Source organism: Nilaparvata lugens, chromosome 5 (genome assembly GCF_014356525.2).
Source record: "Nilaparvata lugens isolate BPH chromosome 5, ASM1435652v1, whole genome shotgun sequence".
Taxonomy (NCBI): domain Eukaryota; kingdom Metazoa; phylum Arthropoda; class Insecta; order Hemiptera; family Delphacidae; genus Nilaparvata; species Nilaparvata lugens.
Window position 1 is genome coordinate 27,068,306 of NC_052508.1, and position 15,800 is coordinate 27,084,105.

Genomic DNA, 15,800 nt, shown 5'->3' on the forward strand with positions numbered 1-15,800 from the left:
CAAACAAAATACGTTTGTTTTTAGGATAAGATTAAAAAAACATGGTAAACTGTAAGAATGTGCAAGAAGTCTTTTATGAGTATTCACAGATTACAAAATTCAAGGAGACGTATTAATAACATCATTAAAAAGATTAACACAAACACAATGACCACAACGTGTGTTGCAAACACAACTCTAGGCTCAATATAATGAGGCTTTAAATGGGGTCCATGGACATATTAGAGCCATACCTGAGTACCTATTGCTAATCTCACTACTTTGGGCTGCAAAATCCCAACAATGAATTTTCAAGTAAAAATTTAATAATATTCTATCATTTTTATCATATTAATAAAAAATTACTCAATTTACTTCAACAGTCAGTGAAGACAAATACCGCAGGATATTTTGTGAACAGTATAACATTGGATTTGAATTTCTGAAGTCTGATACTCATCACAAGTGTGATAGTTTGCAAATAATCATAGATTATCAACATAAAAACAATGAGGAAAAGACAAAGCTACAACAGAATAAAATCTCAATTTGCGCAGAGCTGAAACTGTGAAGTGTGAGGGAGAAACTAAAAGAGTATATAAAACAAGGTAAAGAATCACCGATGGATGTCCATGTTCTTACAGTTGACTTACAACAAACCCTTCCAACGCCGAAGTTATCATGTGGAGCAGCATTTTATTGTAAAAAATTATGGGTCTGCAACTTTGGAATACACAACTACGTTACAGAAAGAGCTTTTATGTTCATATGGGTGAACCTATGAAAGAGGCAGTGAAGAAATCGGAAGCTGTATAGTCAAATACTTATCAGTAGCAAATTATGTTCAATCAAAAAACAAATACTTTTTACTGATCATTGCGGAGGTCAGAACAAGAACTGGAATATCATGTCGTTGTGGTCACATCTAGTGAATACCAAACGATTTAAAGAAATTGAACACTATTTCCTGATAGCTGGTGCTGGACATACATACCTCCCTTCTGATCGTGATTTTGGGAGAATAGAGAAATACCACTCGAACTCGAAACATTGTCAAAGCAAAAGTTCATTATTACTATGATGACACGCCAAGATAAAATATGCTGAACTTTGCATTGACGAAAAATCACGTGCTCGGTTTTTTTCTTGAGCTATATGTTCCAAAAAATCACTTCACTAATATGAGCAACTTTATTTAAATTAATAAAAACAATATAAAACTTGTAGTACCCTTTTTATTTAAAACATTTAGCTTGAAAATGGCCAAAGTTTTAAAGTGTTTTAAATAAAAAGGGTACTACAAGTTTTATATTGTTTTTATCAATTTATATTTTTCAAGTATGAGAGCCAAAAGCCCTTTCAAATGCTACTAAAATTTGCTTTCAAATTGTAAATTGGAGTGTTTAATTGAAAAATGTTGAAGTTACACATAACCTAGCTACGGTACATTTGGAGTGTTGTATGATTGGAACCGTTTTGGGTGTAAACCTGTGGTAGTCTTCTGAATGATTAAATAGAAAAAACACAGAATGATTAGAGAACTTTCAGTCTTTAATCTACAGAAACGAGGAAGAGCATTGGTTGCAACACTTCACAATATAAAAATGAACCAAAAAAGATTAGCAAGAAGAAAGTAGACAATGTAAAATGTTTATTAAAGTAAATTCCTCCCATTTACCTCGGCTACTGTAGTAATTGCATACAATGAATTCTTTAGCTGACTAAATGATAAATCTCCCAAAAAATTATTATGCACTGTCAATGTTATTTTTTTTGTATCCTAAAAAAGGACGAAGGATTGAGTCAATTTTGTTGTCCAACGAAACGGACAACGACTCTGGCTAAGTTATTTATGTGTATAAGTCCGTGCAACTCCAATCCACTTCTGTATGAATGATTCACACATGAAAAACTTTAGAATATCAATAACGTCTGATAATTTTAAATTCAAAGTTACTCACATTAATCATACTAGGAGCTTGCGTTTATATACATTGTTTTTAAATGGGTTAGTTCCATTAAAACAATAAAAAATAGATGTATTAATTTTATTGAGATTACAAAAATGAGACTGCTACATTCATATAAATTTAAATACATTATTGCACAAACAGTTGTAGAATTTGGAAGACCTTTGGAGTCTTGAATAGTTTATCATTTATAATCATCTACTAACATAGTTTTTTTATGAAACTCATATTAATTAAAATTTATTTATTTTTAATACATAACAAAAATAGGAACGTTTAAAATTAAAGCGTTGGAAGAATATTACAGGAATTTTCAATTCATGCAACATTTAAAGCTAGTGGCACTTTGCGCTGCTCATGGTCTGTCTAGTGCAGAACTAGATGTGTCATCAATTAGCATGTTTCCAGTTTTAAACCAATCGCACATTTTAGTTTTTCTCATATTAGTAAGAAGTCTTCAAATTTAATATATTTTCAACAATAATTTGACAAGTGAAAATTAACAAAAACCTATTACTGTAAATGAAAAGAAAAACGAGTAAACGTCAAGATTTAGTCAGTGAAGGAGAAAACGATTCGCAAAACCAAATGCTTGGAAAAATACTGAAACCAACAGTTTTATCGATTGACCAAGATTCAGATGAAGCACCGAAAACGTGGAGACATTGGAAGGTAACATTTTTAAATTCTTAAAAAACAGTTCAATCCCGAAAAAGGATGAATTGAATGTTTTGATCAATTATGTGTCACCGAATATTTTTGAAAGTATTTGCAATTGTATATCATTTGAAGAAGCTATAACAACTCTTGAAGAAAGCTTTATAAAACCTCAAAATGTAGTACATGCACGTTACTGCTTATCTAAAGCAAAACAAACCCATGGAGAATCAATTGATCAATTCTATAATAAACTAAAACGGCTAAGTTTACCATGTAACTTTCAAGCAGTCACGGCTGACGATAACAAAAGTGAATATATCCGAGACGTGTTCATCTCCGGATTAGAATCATCGAAAATCAGACAACATCTTTTCGAAATGAAATCGCTAACTTTGCAAGACGCTATCTCACAAGCACGAATGTTAGAGAATGCTGAAAACATTGCTAAAGAATACGAAACCAGTTCAGAATATGTTAACACAGTCCTAGCAAACGAGAATAAAAATACCGAGAAAACGACTTTAGTCCGTAAGTCTTACCAAAAGAAGATTCAATGCAGATTTTGTGGCTATAATAATCATACTGATAATAGCCAATGCCCAGCAAAAGGACAACCATGCCTAACTTGTAATCGAATAGGCCATTTTTCAAAAGTATGCAGAGCACGAAACGATAAAAAAACCAAATGGTATCTGCCACAGTAATTTCAGCAGCAATACCAGCACTGACCTCTCAAAATGTCTTGTTCCTATATGTGTTAATGGAATAGATACATTGGCACTATTAGACACTGGGAGCACAGCAAGTTTTATAGATAAGAAACTAGTAGTACAATCGAAGATGAAAACTATGCCATATTCCAATTTGATTACATTTGCTTCAAGTGCCTGCAACACTAAAACAACTGAGTGCGCTTTGAGTGAAATATATTTCCAGAACGAAGAATATAATGATTTTCCTTTGATCGTATTGAACAAATGTTGCGCTAGTGTAATTTTGGGACACGATTTTCTAAAGAACTTTTCATCCATCACTTTTGATTTCGGTGGATCTAAAGCAGCACTACAACTGAATGAAGACAATGACGCAAGAAGGCCTACTTATGAAATTAAAAAGTGTGCTCTAGCCCAAGCTACAGTAGAACCTGTCTCATTGTTTCGTGATCTTCAACCGGACTGTCGGCCTATAATAACTAAATCGAGACGACATTCAGAAGAGGATTACTTGTTTATGATGAATGAAGTCAAACGGCTTAAAGATGCTGATATTATAGAAAATAGTCATTCTTCTTGGAGAGCTCAAGCATTTGTTACTTCAAGAGAGAACCAAAAGAAACGTATGGTGATTGACTATTCACAGACCATCAACAAATTCACGAATTTGGATGCCTATCCACTACCACTAATGGAAGAATTAGTCAATAAGGTAGCGCAATATAAAATATTCTCATCTATTGACCTGAAATCTGCCTATCACCAGATACCAATCTTGCCTGAGGAAAGGCATTTCACCGCATTTGAAGTTGGACACAAACTGTATCAATTCAAAAGAATTCCGTTCGGAGTCACGAATGGAGTAGCTGCTTTCCAGAAAGTGATTGATCAAATCATAGAACAAGAAAATTTGACATCATGTTATGCCTATTTAGATGATATTATTGTATGCGGAAGGACCCAAGAAGAACATGATGAAAATTTAGAAAATTCTGGAGAGCAACAGAAAAATATGGCCTCACGATTAATGAAGAAAAGTGTAAAATATCTATGGAGAATTTAACCTTTCTGGGATTCGAAATTGGTCAGGGTATGATTAAGCCCGATCCAGATCGATTGAAACCACTCCTTGACTTACCAGCTCCAAAAAATCAGAAAGAATTGAAGCGTGTCCTTGGAATGCTTGCACACTACTCCAAATGGATAAAAGAATTTTCAAAAAAGATCCATCCACTTGTGCATAATACTCACTTCCCGTTGAATGAAGAATGCAGAAATATATTTGAATCATTAAAGAAAGAAATAGGATCTGCAGTTCTAGTGCACATTGATGAAAAAGTCCCGTTCACTTTGGAAACTGATGCCTCAGATTACGCTATTGGAGCAGTATTAACACAGAATGAGAGACCAGTGGCGTTTTTCTCAAGAACTCTTTCCACATCTGAAACTAGGCACTCTGCAGTGGAAAAAGAAGCTTATGCCATTGTGGAATCAATCAGGAAATGGCGACATTACTTACTTGGACGAGAATTTACACTTATCACAGACCAGAAATCAGTTTCATTCATGTTTAGTAATAAACAAACCAGCAAGATTAAGAATGACAAAATCCAACGATGGTGCCTTGAATTGTCAGAATATAAGTTCAATATAATTTATAGAGTTGGAAAAGAGAATATACCAGCAGATACACTATCAAGAGTCTGTGCCACTGTTGGATGCCATACAGATATAAAGAAACTGATAAAAATTCATGAGGACCTGTGTCATCCAGGAGTTACTCGACTCCATCATGGACCAAAACAAAGAACTTACCATATTCAATAGATGATGTAAAAGAAGTATGTTCCAAATGTTCTGAAATGAAACCACGCTACGCCAAAGGAACTGGCCGCCTTATCAAAGCAACTCGACCATTTGAACGTCTTAATATGGATTTCAAGTTATTTATGTGTATAAGTCCGTGCAACTCCAATCCACTTCTGTATGAATGATTCACACATGAAAAACTTTAGAATATCAATAACGTCTGATAATTTTAAATTCAAAGTTACTCACATTAATCATACTAGGAGCTTGCGTTTATATACATTGTTTTTAAATGGGTTAGTTCCATTAAAACAATAAAAAATAGATGTATTAATTTTATTGAGGTTACAAAAATGAGACTGCTACATTCATATAAATTTAAATACATTATTGCACAAACAGTTGTAGAATTTGGAAGACCTTTGGAGTCTTGAATAGTTTATCATTTATAATCATCTACTAACATAGTTTTTTTATGAAACTCATATTAATTAAAATTTATTAATTTTTAATACATAACAAAAATAGGAACGTTTAAAATTAAAGCGTTGGAAGAATATTACAGGAATTTTCAATTCATGCAACATTTAAAGCTAGTGGCACTTTGCGCTGCTCGTGGTCTGTCTAGTGCAGAACTAGATGTGTCATCAATTAGCATGTTTCCAGTTTTAAACCAATCGCACATTTTAGTTTTTCTCATATTAGTAAGAAGTCTTCAAATTTAATATATTTTCAACAATAATTTGACAAGTGAAAATTAACAAAAACCTATTACTGTAAATGAAAAAAAAAACAAAGCAGATTATTGTACTAGGCGACATTTAGTTGATTTAGAATGCCATTCGCAGTTTAGTTTTGTAATGCGCGAAGAAATCTCAAAGCGTCTGAGGTTTTTCAGATAGTCCCTAGACATTTTAAAAAATAATCATTTCGTGTGATGCACAGTACATTTAGTTTTAGTTCCAATCCATCTGGAAATTGAAGAAGTTCCGAAACATTTTTCTTGAATTAAATTGATTTGTTGCACTTCAGTGAAAAACATTTTAAATTTGTCAAATTCCAGTTAAAAACCGTTAGCGACATTAATAATGAGTGGTTAGTTATCAATATTGGAAATGATCATCTTAAATTTAAAATTATAGACAAAAATAAATAAATTCATCACAAATGATTCATTCTCATTAATCTAAATATTATCTAGTATAGCTTCTTCATATTTGTCACCTATGGTAAAATATTTAGTAATTTATACATGTAATTTTTCACTAAATACAAATAAGTACTAATACTCTAAGATCGCATACATTTAAAGATTTTTTAATGTTTCTGAAGCTAATAATATATAAACTATTTGTAAAATTAATTGATAAATAAAGTTCTCAAGAAATCTAAGATAAGATAGCATGAAAACTATGAAAATGGAAGCATTTTTTCATTTCTTCCCGTATTTGATGATATTGTATCTATCAATGTATAAATAAATTTGAAGGTTTTGGCAGATGTGGGGTGGAAAAAGAAAAATGGTCTTTGTCAATATCATTGTTCTAAGTGATGATGTTTTAATATTTACAATAACTATAAATATTACACTATGTTGAAATAAGTAGGTACTAGTTACACACAGCAATAGACAACCATGAGTTTACGTTAGGGGCATTCACTGTGTTGTTCCAACATTCCAACTTGCTGGAACTGTATAAGTTGATTAACAAAAGTTGCGTGACTAACGATAAGTTAATCACGGTAATAGTAAATCCATGATTTAACGAATATAGGCAAATTCACGAACTCAAACCGGCATGATCTGCTATCCTGATTTTTCCAATGAACTATCACCAGGCTGATTTCAAACTTATCGAATAACAATTTATCAAATGACACGAGTAAGCTAGCTTTGTTGGAAATTGTGAATACCCCTTATATCTTATATAAATACTCCATACTTTGAAAAGCTGCATGACAGATTATTTATGGTTGACCTACTCTATAAGTTTCACTCGTCCTTGAGGCGTTCAGATTCACACTTATGTTCTTCAAACACATCTTCTTCCTTCTCCACATATATCTATTTTGATTTTAAAGTATATACTTGATTGAGCTCAATTTTATACTTTTTTAATTTCATCCAGTGGAATAATAGATTATACAAATACAAAACTGAGTTGCTTCTCGGTAAACTTATGGAGTTACTCAACCATGAATCATAGTCATGCAAATGAATGGCTGCCATTGGAATGACATGGGCATGGAATACCATTCTAGTAGGAAAATAGCAAAAGTTTAAATAGTAATTGTTATAGTAAAATAATCAATGAATTACATTTGTTGCTGTACAGCTGCAACCAATGTCATCTTCAAATCGCGCGCAAGATGCGAGATATCAACAACAGAGTCAATCATTTCTTGAACAGCAGTTACGCTGGGAAATTGTAGAGCCGCCATTTTTGTTTTGTGGACAGTTGTCGCCAACGCCTCGGAGAGCTGGTTGGCGCACTGCAGCACTTTATTGCGCACATCAGTGCGAGACACGTTTCTGTGCACGGAATCGCCAATGTGCACCAGCCGGTGTGCACTGAGCACCACGAACTTACCGTGTGCCAGGAACACCTTCGGTGGCTGGTTGTGCTCCACCGTCTGCAGGAAGGCGTCGATTGCATGCGTCAAGTGTGATGTGTGCGTTGAACACTGCGCCATGTAGAATACCAGTACCTAAAACATAATTTGATGTTACAACCCAATAAAATTAATTACGGAATGAGGGGGTGAGAATCAAAGTGGTCCAACTCATTTTTCTCAAAATCGGGTTTACAGCTGATTTGAACTTGTGATAGTAGTATCCAATGTACCTGGAATACAATTATACTGGTTGTTCCCAAGGAAAGTGGAATAGAAGGTAGTATTCAAGAAAAGATGCGCAGTAACAAACTTGAAACCAGCTGATCGGTGTAATCTTATTGGAGCTCTAAGGACCGGATTCCGAGCTCCGGATTTAGCTAAATTCTAGATTTTAAAAAGCTGGAGTCAGAAAATTGGCTTTCCGAAACGGGGCGTAGTCGCAGTTTTTATAACAATTTTCTTATTTCTACAATTGGAAACGTTTCTCCTTGACGAATTTAAAATTCTCCATTCCTAAATCATTCAAAATAGCTGAAACTTTACTCTATTTCGGAATTATTCAAAAGCCGGCTCCAGAGATGAGTCATTCGGCAAGCACCGACTGTTCGGCGTTCGGCGAACTATTCGTTTTGCTATTCGCCGAAACAACAAAATTATACAAGCTCCAAGCCAAATGTGTGGATGAGGGAAAGTTCGCCTTTTGCCGAACATTCGTCCACTTTGATGTGTGCAAAAGACAGACAATTAAAGCCGGCTCCAGACATGCATCATTCGGCAAACACCGAGCAGCGACTCTCCGAATCGCTAGTAGTGTGGATGGATGTTTGTCTATTCAGCAAGCAGCGAAAATTCGTGCTCGTTGTTTCAGCCGGCTCCAGACATGCGGCATTCGGCGAACACCTAGCACTCGCCCAATCACGAGTAGTGTGGATGGATGTTTGGTATTCGGCAAGCAGTGAACATTAATGCTCGTTGTTTTCCCGGTCGATGTGGGACTTTTGAACACATCAAAAAGGACGAATGTTCATGTGAAATGTACATACTATATGTTAATATAGAAATATAATCTAGAGATACTACCTCTTCGAAACAGATGGTTGAAATTGATAACTAAAATTAATACCCAGTCCAATTTTGTAAGGTTGGCATCAAGTTGAGGAAGGTTTCTAAACAGGAATTGAGTTCTGTCATTTTCTTAACATAATGTTAGTACCAAGTTGAAGAACTTATCTATATTATAATAAAGAAAAAACTGTCTTGTACACGTACGGGATAGGAAAATTATGTTTCATGCATCATCACACCTAAACTAGTGGACTGAAATTAACTTGAAATTTTGCATATAATTAACCGAAGATGGTTTTAGGCCTACTTCAAGCTCTTCAAGATTCTACTCGCTCAAGTTTTTAATTAGTCAACTTTTAAAATAGACCCTTAAACTAGATAATAGAAACTAGATAATAACCAGTCCCGTCCAGGTTACTAAATTATTAAAATGTTTTCAAAATTTCTGCAAATATTTTTTTTAATCAATTGAAGTTAAAATTCTAGGGCTTTCCATGTCCTATACAGTTACTGACCCGGTTAGTTTAATTTATTTATAAAAGCAGGATAAGCAAGAAGAGCATCTTCAATATCGAGATCCATATCATTTTATTCATTTATTTGGTTACCACAAACAATACAATGATCGAAAAAGAAAAAACAGGCTATTGCCTAAAACTTTTCCAATTTCCTAATTTAAGTAGTTTCAAATTGTCCAAATATCATACATTTCAATTCAATTTCTACACCAAATCACAATCTGAGAATATAGATTATAATAAAACAATTTTAAATTTGGATAGATTGACAGTAAAACTTTCGTAAAAACATGAAACAAACTTTAAATTCACAAAATAAAGAATGAAACCACTTAAATTTTGAGCTCGAAAATATCACGTTCACCTTAGCTACATAACAGCTGTTTCATGTTGACAGTAGATGACATTCAGTTGACGAGTTTGCTATTCCCAAAACGTGCAACTGCTCGGCCAACCAAGCATGTGTGTAGATGTGTGCTCGTTAATTGGCACATATCTAGACGAATAGTTCGCCGAACGCCGAACATTCGCTGCTTGCCGAATGACACATGTCTGGAGCCGGCTTAACGGGAAACAACGAGCACGAATGTTCGCTGCTTGCCGAATAGACAAACATCCATCCACACTACTCGCGATTCGGCGAGTCGCGGCTTGGTGTTTGCCGAATGACACATGTCTGGAGCCGGCTAAACATGACTATGACAATGACTACGACTACGCCCCGTTTCGGAAAGCCAATTTTCTGACTCCAGCTGTTTAAAGTTCGGAACTTGGCTAAATCTCGAGCTCGGAAACCGGCCCTGAAAATTTATTCTTTCTTTTCAATGTTAACAACTTTGTGAGTATTTTTTCCAAGAGGTGAATAATAACTTTCAAGTCCTATAGACATCTCCTACTATTCATACCATATTTATCTTTATTTTTTCTAGTTCAAGATATCAAGGGAGAAAACAAAAATCACGACCTTTAAAGGATAGCACCCAATAAGATCGAAGATTGTGATAGATAACAAGGTATTGGAGCAAGTGTCTGGGGCAATTCACATATCTGGGCTGTTGCATTAGTTATAAAGATGAATTGGATGTGGAGAAGAAAATAGGAAGGTGTACCGTGTACCTCATGACTCCTTCAAGGTACAGACTTGGGAATGGTATCAATCTCTTTGTAATTATGTGTAGAAAGAGAATATCCATGATGGCAATCTCAAAAATGTTTGACATGATGAAAAAAAACAAGATGGCGGCAAAAATATATCGATTTTCAAGAAATCGTCTGCAATTCTAATAATGTCGAGGATATCGGATCAATTCAGCCATCTGGAAGCTCCAAAATAATCATACAACAGTATCCGAAAGATTTATCCAATTCCACCCTCTTTTATTGTGGCGAATATAACTTCAAACTATTTAAATTAGACTTTTTGGGGTCAACAATTTATTTTTCACTCTTTAAATGTATTCAGAGTGAACAAACACCAATATTATTGACACAGTGCTGTAGAATATTATGCAAGCTTGAAAATGACATCTAGTTGAAGGCTGTAAGTCCATCTTCTACTGCTGGAGCGTCATTGGAAAATGAGAAAAAAACTACTGTTAGCAGCTGAAAACACTCTTTTTTCACTATAATGCCAAACCTTAAACAATTAGAAAACCATGTAACTCATGACCCTTTGATGATACAGACCTGAAAATGGTATCAATCTCTTCGTAAAGATCTGTGGAAATAGATTATCCATGATATCAATCTCAAAAATGTTTGTCATCATAGAAAAATCCAAGATGGCGGCCAAAATCGGATTTCAAGAGTTTGAAGTTATATTCACCATAGTAAAAGTTCGTGGAATTGGATAAATCTTTCGGATATTGTTGTATGATTATTTTGGAGCTTCCAGATGGCTGAATTGATCCGATATCCTCGACATTATTAGAATTGCAGACGATTTCTTGAAAATCGATATATTTTTGCCGCCATCTTGTTTTTTTCATCATGTCAAACATTTTTGAGATTGCCATCATGGATATTCTCTTTCTGCACATAATTACAAAGAGATTGATACCATTTCCAAGTCTGTACCTTCAAGGAGTTATGAGTTACACGGTTTTCTAATTGTTGAGATCGGCATATGGTAGAAAAAGCGTGTTTTCCGCTGAAAACAGTACATTTTACTCTTTTTCCGATGACACTCCAGCCGTAAAATATGGACTTAGCCTCCAACCAGATACCATTTTGAAGCTTTGGGAATATTTTACGACAAACTAGTAGCCAATAATACTAGTGTTTGTCTACTGCGAATACATATACAGGGTGGAAAGTAAAATATTGTCCCCGAAAAATGTATGTTTCAAGTTGAATAAATAATGGGAAAAGTTGTCGAAATGAGATGATTCTCTCGAACATCATTGTTTGGTCAAACACATTCTAAACACTTTAGTGGTAAAACCGATCCGATATCTCTCACAATAACTGAATAACAAGCGATATAAAAATGTCTGTCAATAATGACCGCCATCTTGTATTTTTCAATGATGTCGATAATTTTCGTTGTTTCCATCATCAATATTCTTATTCGTCTTGTTGTAACGAAGAGATTGAGACAATTTGCAAGTCTCTATCTTAAAGTAGTCATGGAAAAATCGATTTTATAGTTCTAGCTTGTTACCTCATGCTTATGGAAAAACGCACCAGAAATCATGCAGGGTTTTCTTTGGAGGGCGCTGGAGAACTCATTTTTCGACGTACAGCGCATGAAGATATATCGTTACAAAGTTGAAAAACGCTCTAAATTTCATAGATTTAAAATTTCTCTGTATCTCTTGCACAAAAAAAGTTATAATGGAATGAAATTTGAACAAATTTAGAAAAAAGTTTTTTTGGGCTTTTGAAGGTTATAACTAAAAAATTATGCGTTTAGAGGAAAATTTTATGAAACAAAAATTGTAGAGGAAGATATTAAAAATATTTTCGTCTAAAAAAACGGTTCAATATCTTGAACGGTTATTGAAATACAAGCGATATAGCAAAACCCTGAAAATTTTGGCGGCCATCTTGTTTCCGAGGTGTTTGCCTGTGATTTCGACTACTTATCATCATCACAATCATTATTATGCTTGATCTAACGAAGAAATTGAGACATCTTCCACGGCTGTTACTCAAAAATGACCACGGAGTGCCTTATTCAGGACATTTGCGCCCTGACTATTAGTTATTTGACAATTTTTCAATTTAAGTCTTGCGGTAGTTTAGTCTTACAATGTGTTACACTGATAAATTGGTGGAATGACCAATTGCTTCAACATGAAAAGACTGACCTGTCGATCACTGTCATCAGCTTTGGGGTGGCTATTGGAGATGGCAACTGCCTCAGCCTCGCGCACAAGGGCATCGTAAGACTTGCTCAGTTCGGGCGGCAGTGACTCGCTTATCTCGGCATGCTGCTTGGCAACACTGTCCTTCGACTCCAGATTCACGTAGTCATAGTCGTCCAGCCACTCGCCTCTGTTCGGCGATGTTGCGCCTCGTTTGAATAGTAGTGTTGAGTTGCCCTGTAACACCAGGCAGCTACTTTTATAAACTAACCTAACCTAACATTAGATCGATAATTTAATTTTCATGGCGTTTTCAACGAGACTATTAGGGCCAGGCCACATGAGGCGTTTTGGAGACGAGCCGGCAGGGCAAGAAGCTCTCAGATTGGCTGATTGGGTTGGCATTCGGGGATTAGCTGATAATCAACTAATTGGAAAGCATCCTACCCTGCCAACTGAAAAATGCTTCGTGTGATTTAGCCCTTAATTATTGATCTGTATCTCCATTAGTTTACCAAGAGTCATATGTATTACGAACAAAGAATATTGCTTTTAAAATATTTTCTGATTTTTTAGAAAGATTTGAGAAAGATGAATGATATTTAGAAGAGTGTAATAGAATGGAACTTCTCACCAAAAGATAATATTACACATTGAGTCAATTGAATGTAAACTAGAATCTAATCACTAGCAAAAAGTCATTAGTTTTAGTTATATAGATAAGATTATACAGCTCACTCGAATCCTAGCAGTTGCTTGGAAATAGCTTAGAATTAGCAATTGCTTGCTTCTATTCAATCGATTTATTGGTAAATGAACAAATACACATAATACAGTGAAGAATACATCACCAATCCTAATGAATTCACCAATCGAAGTTAAAAATCCTCCCCGTTATTATTGTCGTGGAATGTGTTGCCTGTGATCTGGGTAAGAAAAAGTAGAAAAAGAGGACCGATACGGAAGTGGAGGAGCGTGTTTGAAGCATATCGTGTACGTTATCAGAGAAGAGTCACTATTAACATGAAACCATTTAGAGCTCAGTAGTGGAATTAAGGAGTGCAGCCGATACTATTCACTATATAAATAAACAATTGAAGGGCACAGGGGAAAACCCAACTCAGTCAAAAAAATTGAAAAAATGAGTTCTAGGTGGCATATTATTCTTCGAAACAAGTACTTTAACATCCTGAAGTATGCGCGGGAAAAAAACTCTGTTATGTGTTATTCATATGTTTTAGTTAGTGGTGCTGGGGAAGAAACAACTCAGTCAAGTTGATTCAGGGGAAAATACAACTCAGTCAGTTATTTAGCAGACGACGCGCCAGCTGTCACCATTCTGTTAGCAGCTGAGTTGTGTTGATTCGTTGATTGTTAGCAAATTAATTAGTCAATTCCATGGTTAGATACTGTCGAATTAGTTTATTTTGTGAAGTATAAGTATTGCATTATTTTTCAATAATGATTGATTCGGAATTTGTGTCAGACAGCAGTGATAGTGACGAAAATGTTCGATCTACTGAAATAAAATCAAGCAAGAAACGGAAACAATTTGGAAGGGTTAGTGATGCTTCTAAGAAACTTCGTGCTTCTACACATGAAACCGGACCAGACTGTCAATGTAAAAGATATGAGTGTTTCAAGACTATCAGTTTTGAGGAAAGATTTTATTTAATAAAGCGGTTTAATGATATTGGTTGTGAAGGTGGTGTCAATGCACAGAACAGTTATTTGTCAGGACTGATTTCACTACAACCAGTTGCACAGCGTAGGCCAAGGAAAGCAGAAGAGTTAGCTAGATTAAATGAGAGTTCTTACAGCTATAAGGTTAGGGTGATTAGAAATGGGTCTGCTGTGGAAGTGCCAGTTTGTTTCAAAAGTTTTCAAGCACTCTTTGGGGTCAAACCATTTCGGCTGCATACAATAAAATCGGCTCTAAGAACATCAGGAGTACCACCTATTGATAATCGTGGGAAACATTCAAACCGCCCTCACAAGTTATCTACCGATACATATAATGCAATAGTGACTTTTTTAGGATCCCTAAAAGGCCGTACAGCTCATTACAGTTTAAAAGATTCAAAAAAGATATATTTGCCTGCTGAATGTAATATTAAAAAGCTGCTTGCAATGTTTTTGGAAAAGCACCCTGGAATAAAAATTTCATATGAAACATTCCGCCATTTTTTGGATCTGAATTCAACATTGGATTCGGGTATCCAAGAACAGATACCTGTTGCTGGTGTGATGAGCAGAAGGCCAAATTATCTGAGACAGAAAGAAAGCTATCTACAAAAAGGAATGAAGAAGAAAAAGCTAAACTTCAATGTAGTTTAAAAAAAATGGAAGATGAAAGAACATATCATCTGAAAAAAGCTGATTGGTTTTATAAGATGAAACGAAATGCAAAGAAAGAATCCAGTAAAGATAATACCACTGAGGCTATTGCAATTGATTTTGGAAAGAACCTCACCATACCGAACATAACAACAAGTGAAGTATACTTCAAAAGGCAACTGACTTTTTACATATTCAATGTATATGTGCTTTCTACTGGGGAATCAATAATGTACACTTATGATCAAACCGTTGGAAAGAAAGGATCAGATGATGTAGCTTCCATGTTGAGCCATTTCTTCACAAATTACTTGAATTCATCTGTCAAAACCTTTCACATATTTGCAGATTTATGTGGAGGTGTGTTGAGCTTATGTAGTCCAATGAGACTTCAACATGGAAAAAGAAAATAGTTGGCCTAGACATGTGCACAATAGGAGATTAATTTGCAATTTTTCATAAAGATTCTGAATTTACCAAGGGATGGATAAGGCTTATTTTCATCGCTATTTATCAACAATTGTAATTAAATAATTAAAAAAATTATTCTATTAGTGATTCGAAGTTGATGGAGCCCAACCAATCAGAGTTTTCTCCAAGTGATTCCGTAGCTTAGTTGGTAGCACACGAGACTATGAATCAAAGGTTGCGGGTTCGAGACCAATCAAACTCTTTTATTTGGAAATTCAACTCTGATGAAGATTATTCACGTAATTTTGACTGAAAAATAAATAAGTATTTATTCTATTTTTTATGTTTACTGGACATAAGGGGATTGCATTTGACAACACATTTTCCCCAGGGCAAAGGACGGGTTACCTGCAG

The 15,800-nt window shown here is 34.9% G+C and overlaps 1 protein-coding gene across 2 annotated transcripts in view; it reads right to left on the reverse strand.

The window, feature by feature from the left end:
- Nucleotides 1-1,634: 1,634 nt before the first annotated feature.
- Nucleotides 1,635-15,800, reverse strand: part of LOC111045602 (breast cancer anti-estrogen resistance protein 1) — a 33,608-nt gene continuing 19,442 nt past the window's right edge. Inside the window, exons 8-10 of one of the 2 annotated variants that reach the window (XR_005571301.1) lie at nucleotides 12,642-12,875; nucleotides 5,900-7,840; nucleotides 1,635-2,459 (exon numbers count right to left, since the gene is read on the reverse strand). Coding sequence is in view for 1 of the 2 variants with exons in the window: in XM_022331049.2 (XP_022186741.1) it covers nucleotides 7,448-7,840; nucleotides 12,642-12,875 (627 nt within the window). In the remaining variant the exon portion in view is untranslated. Of the gene's footprint in view, nucleotides 2,460-5,451; nucleotides 7,841-12,641; nucleotides 12,876-15,800 lie in introns of those variants that run through there. The other variant, XM_022331049.2, reaches the window with a different exon arrangement.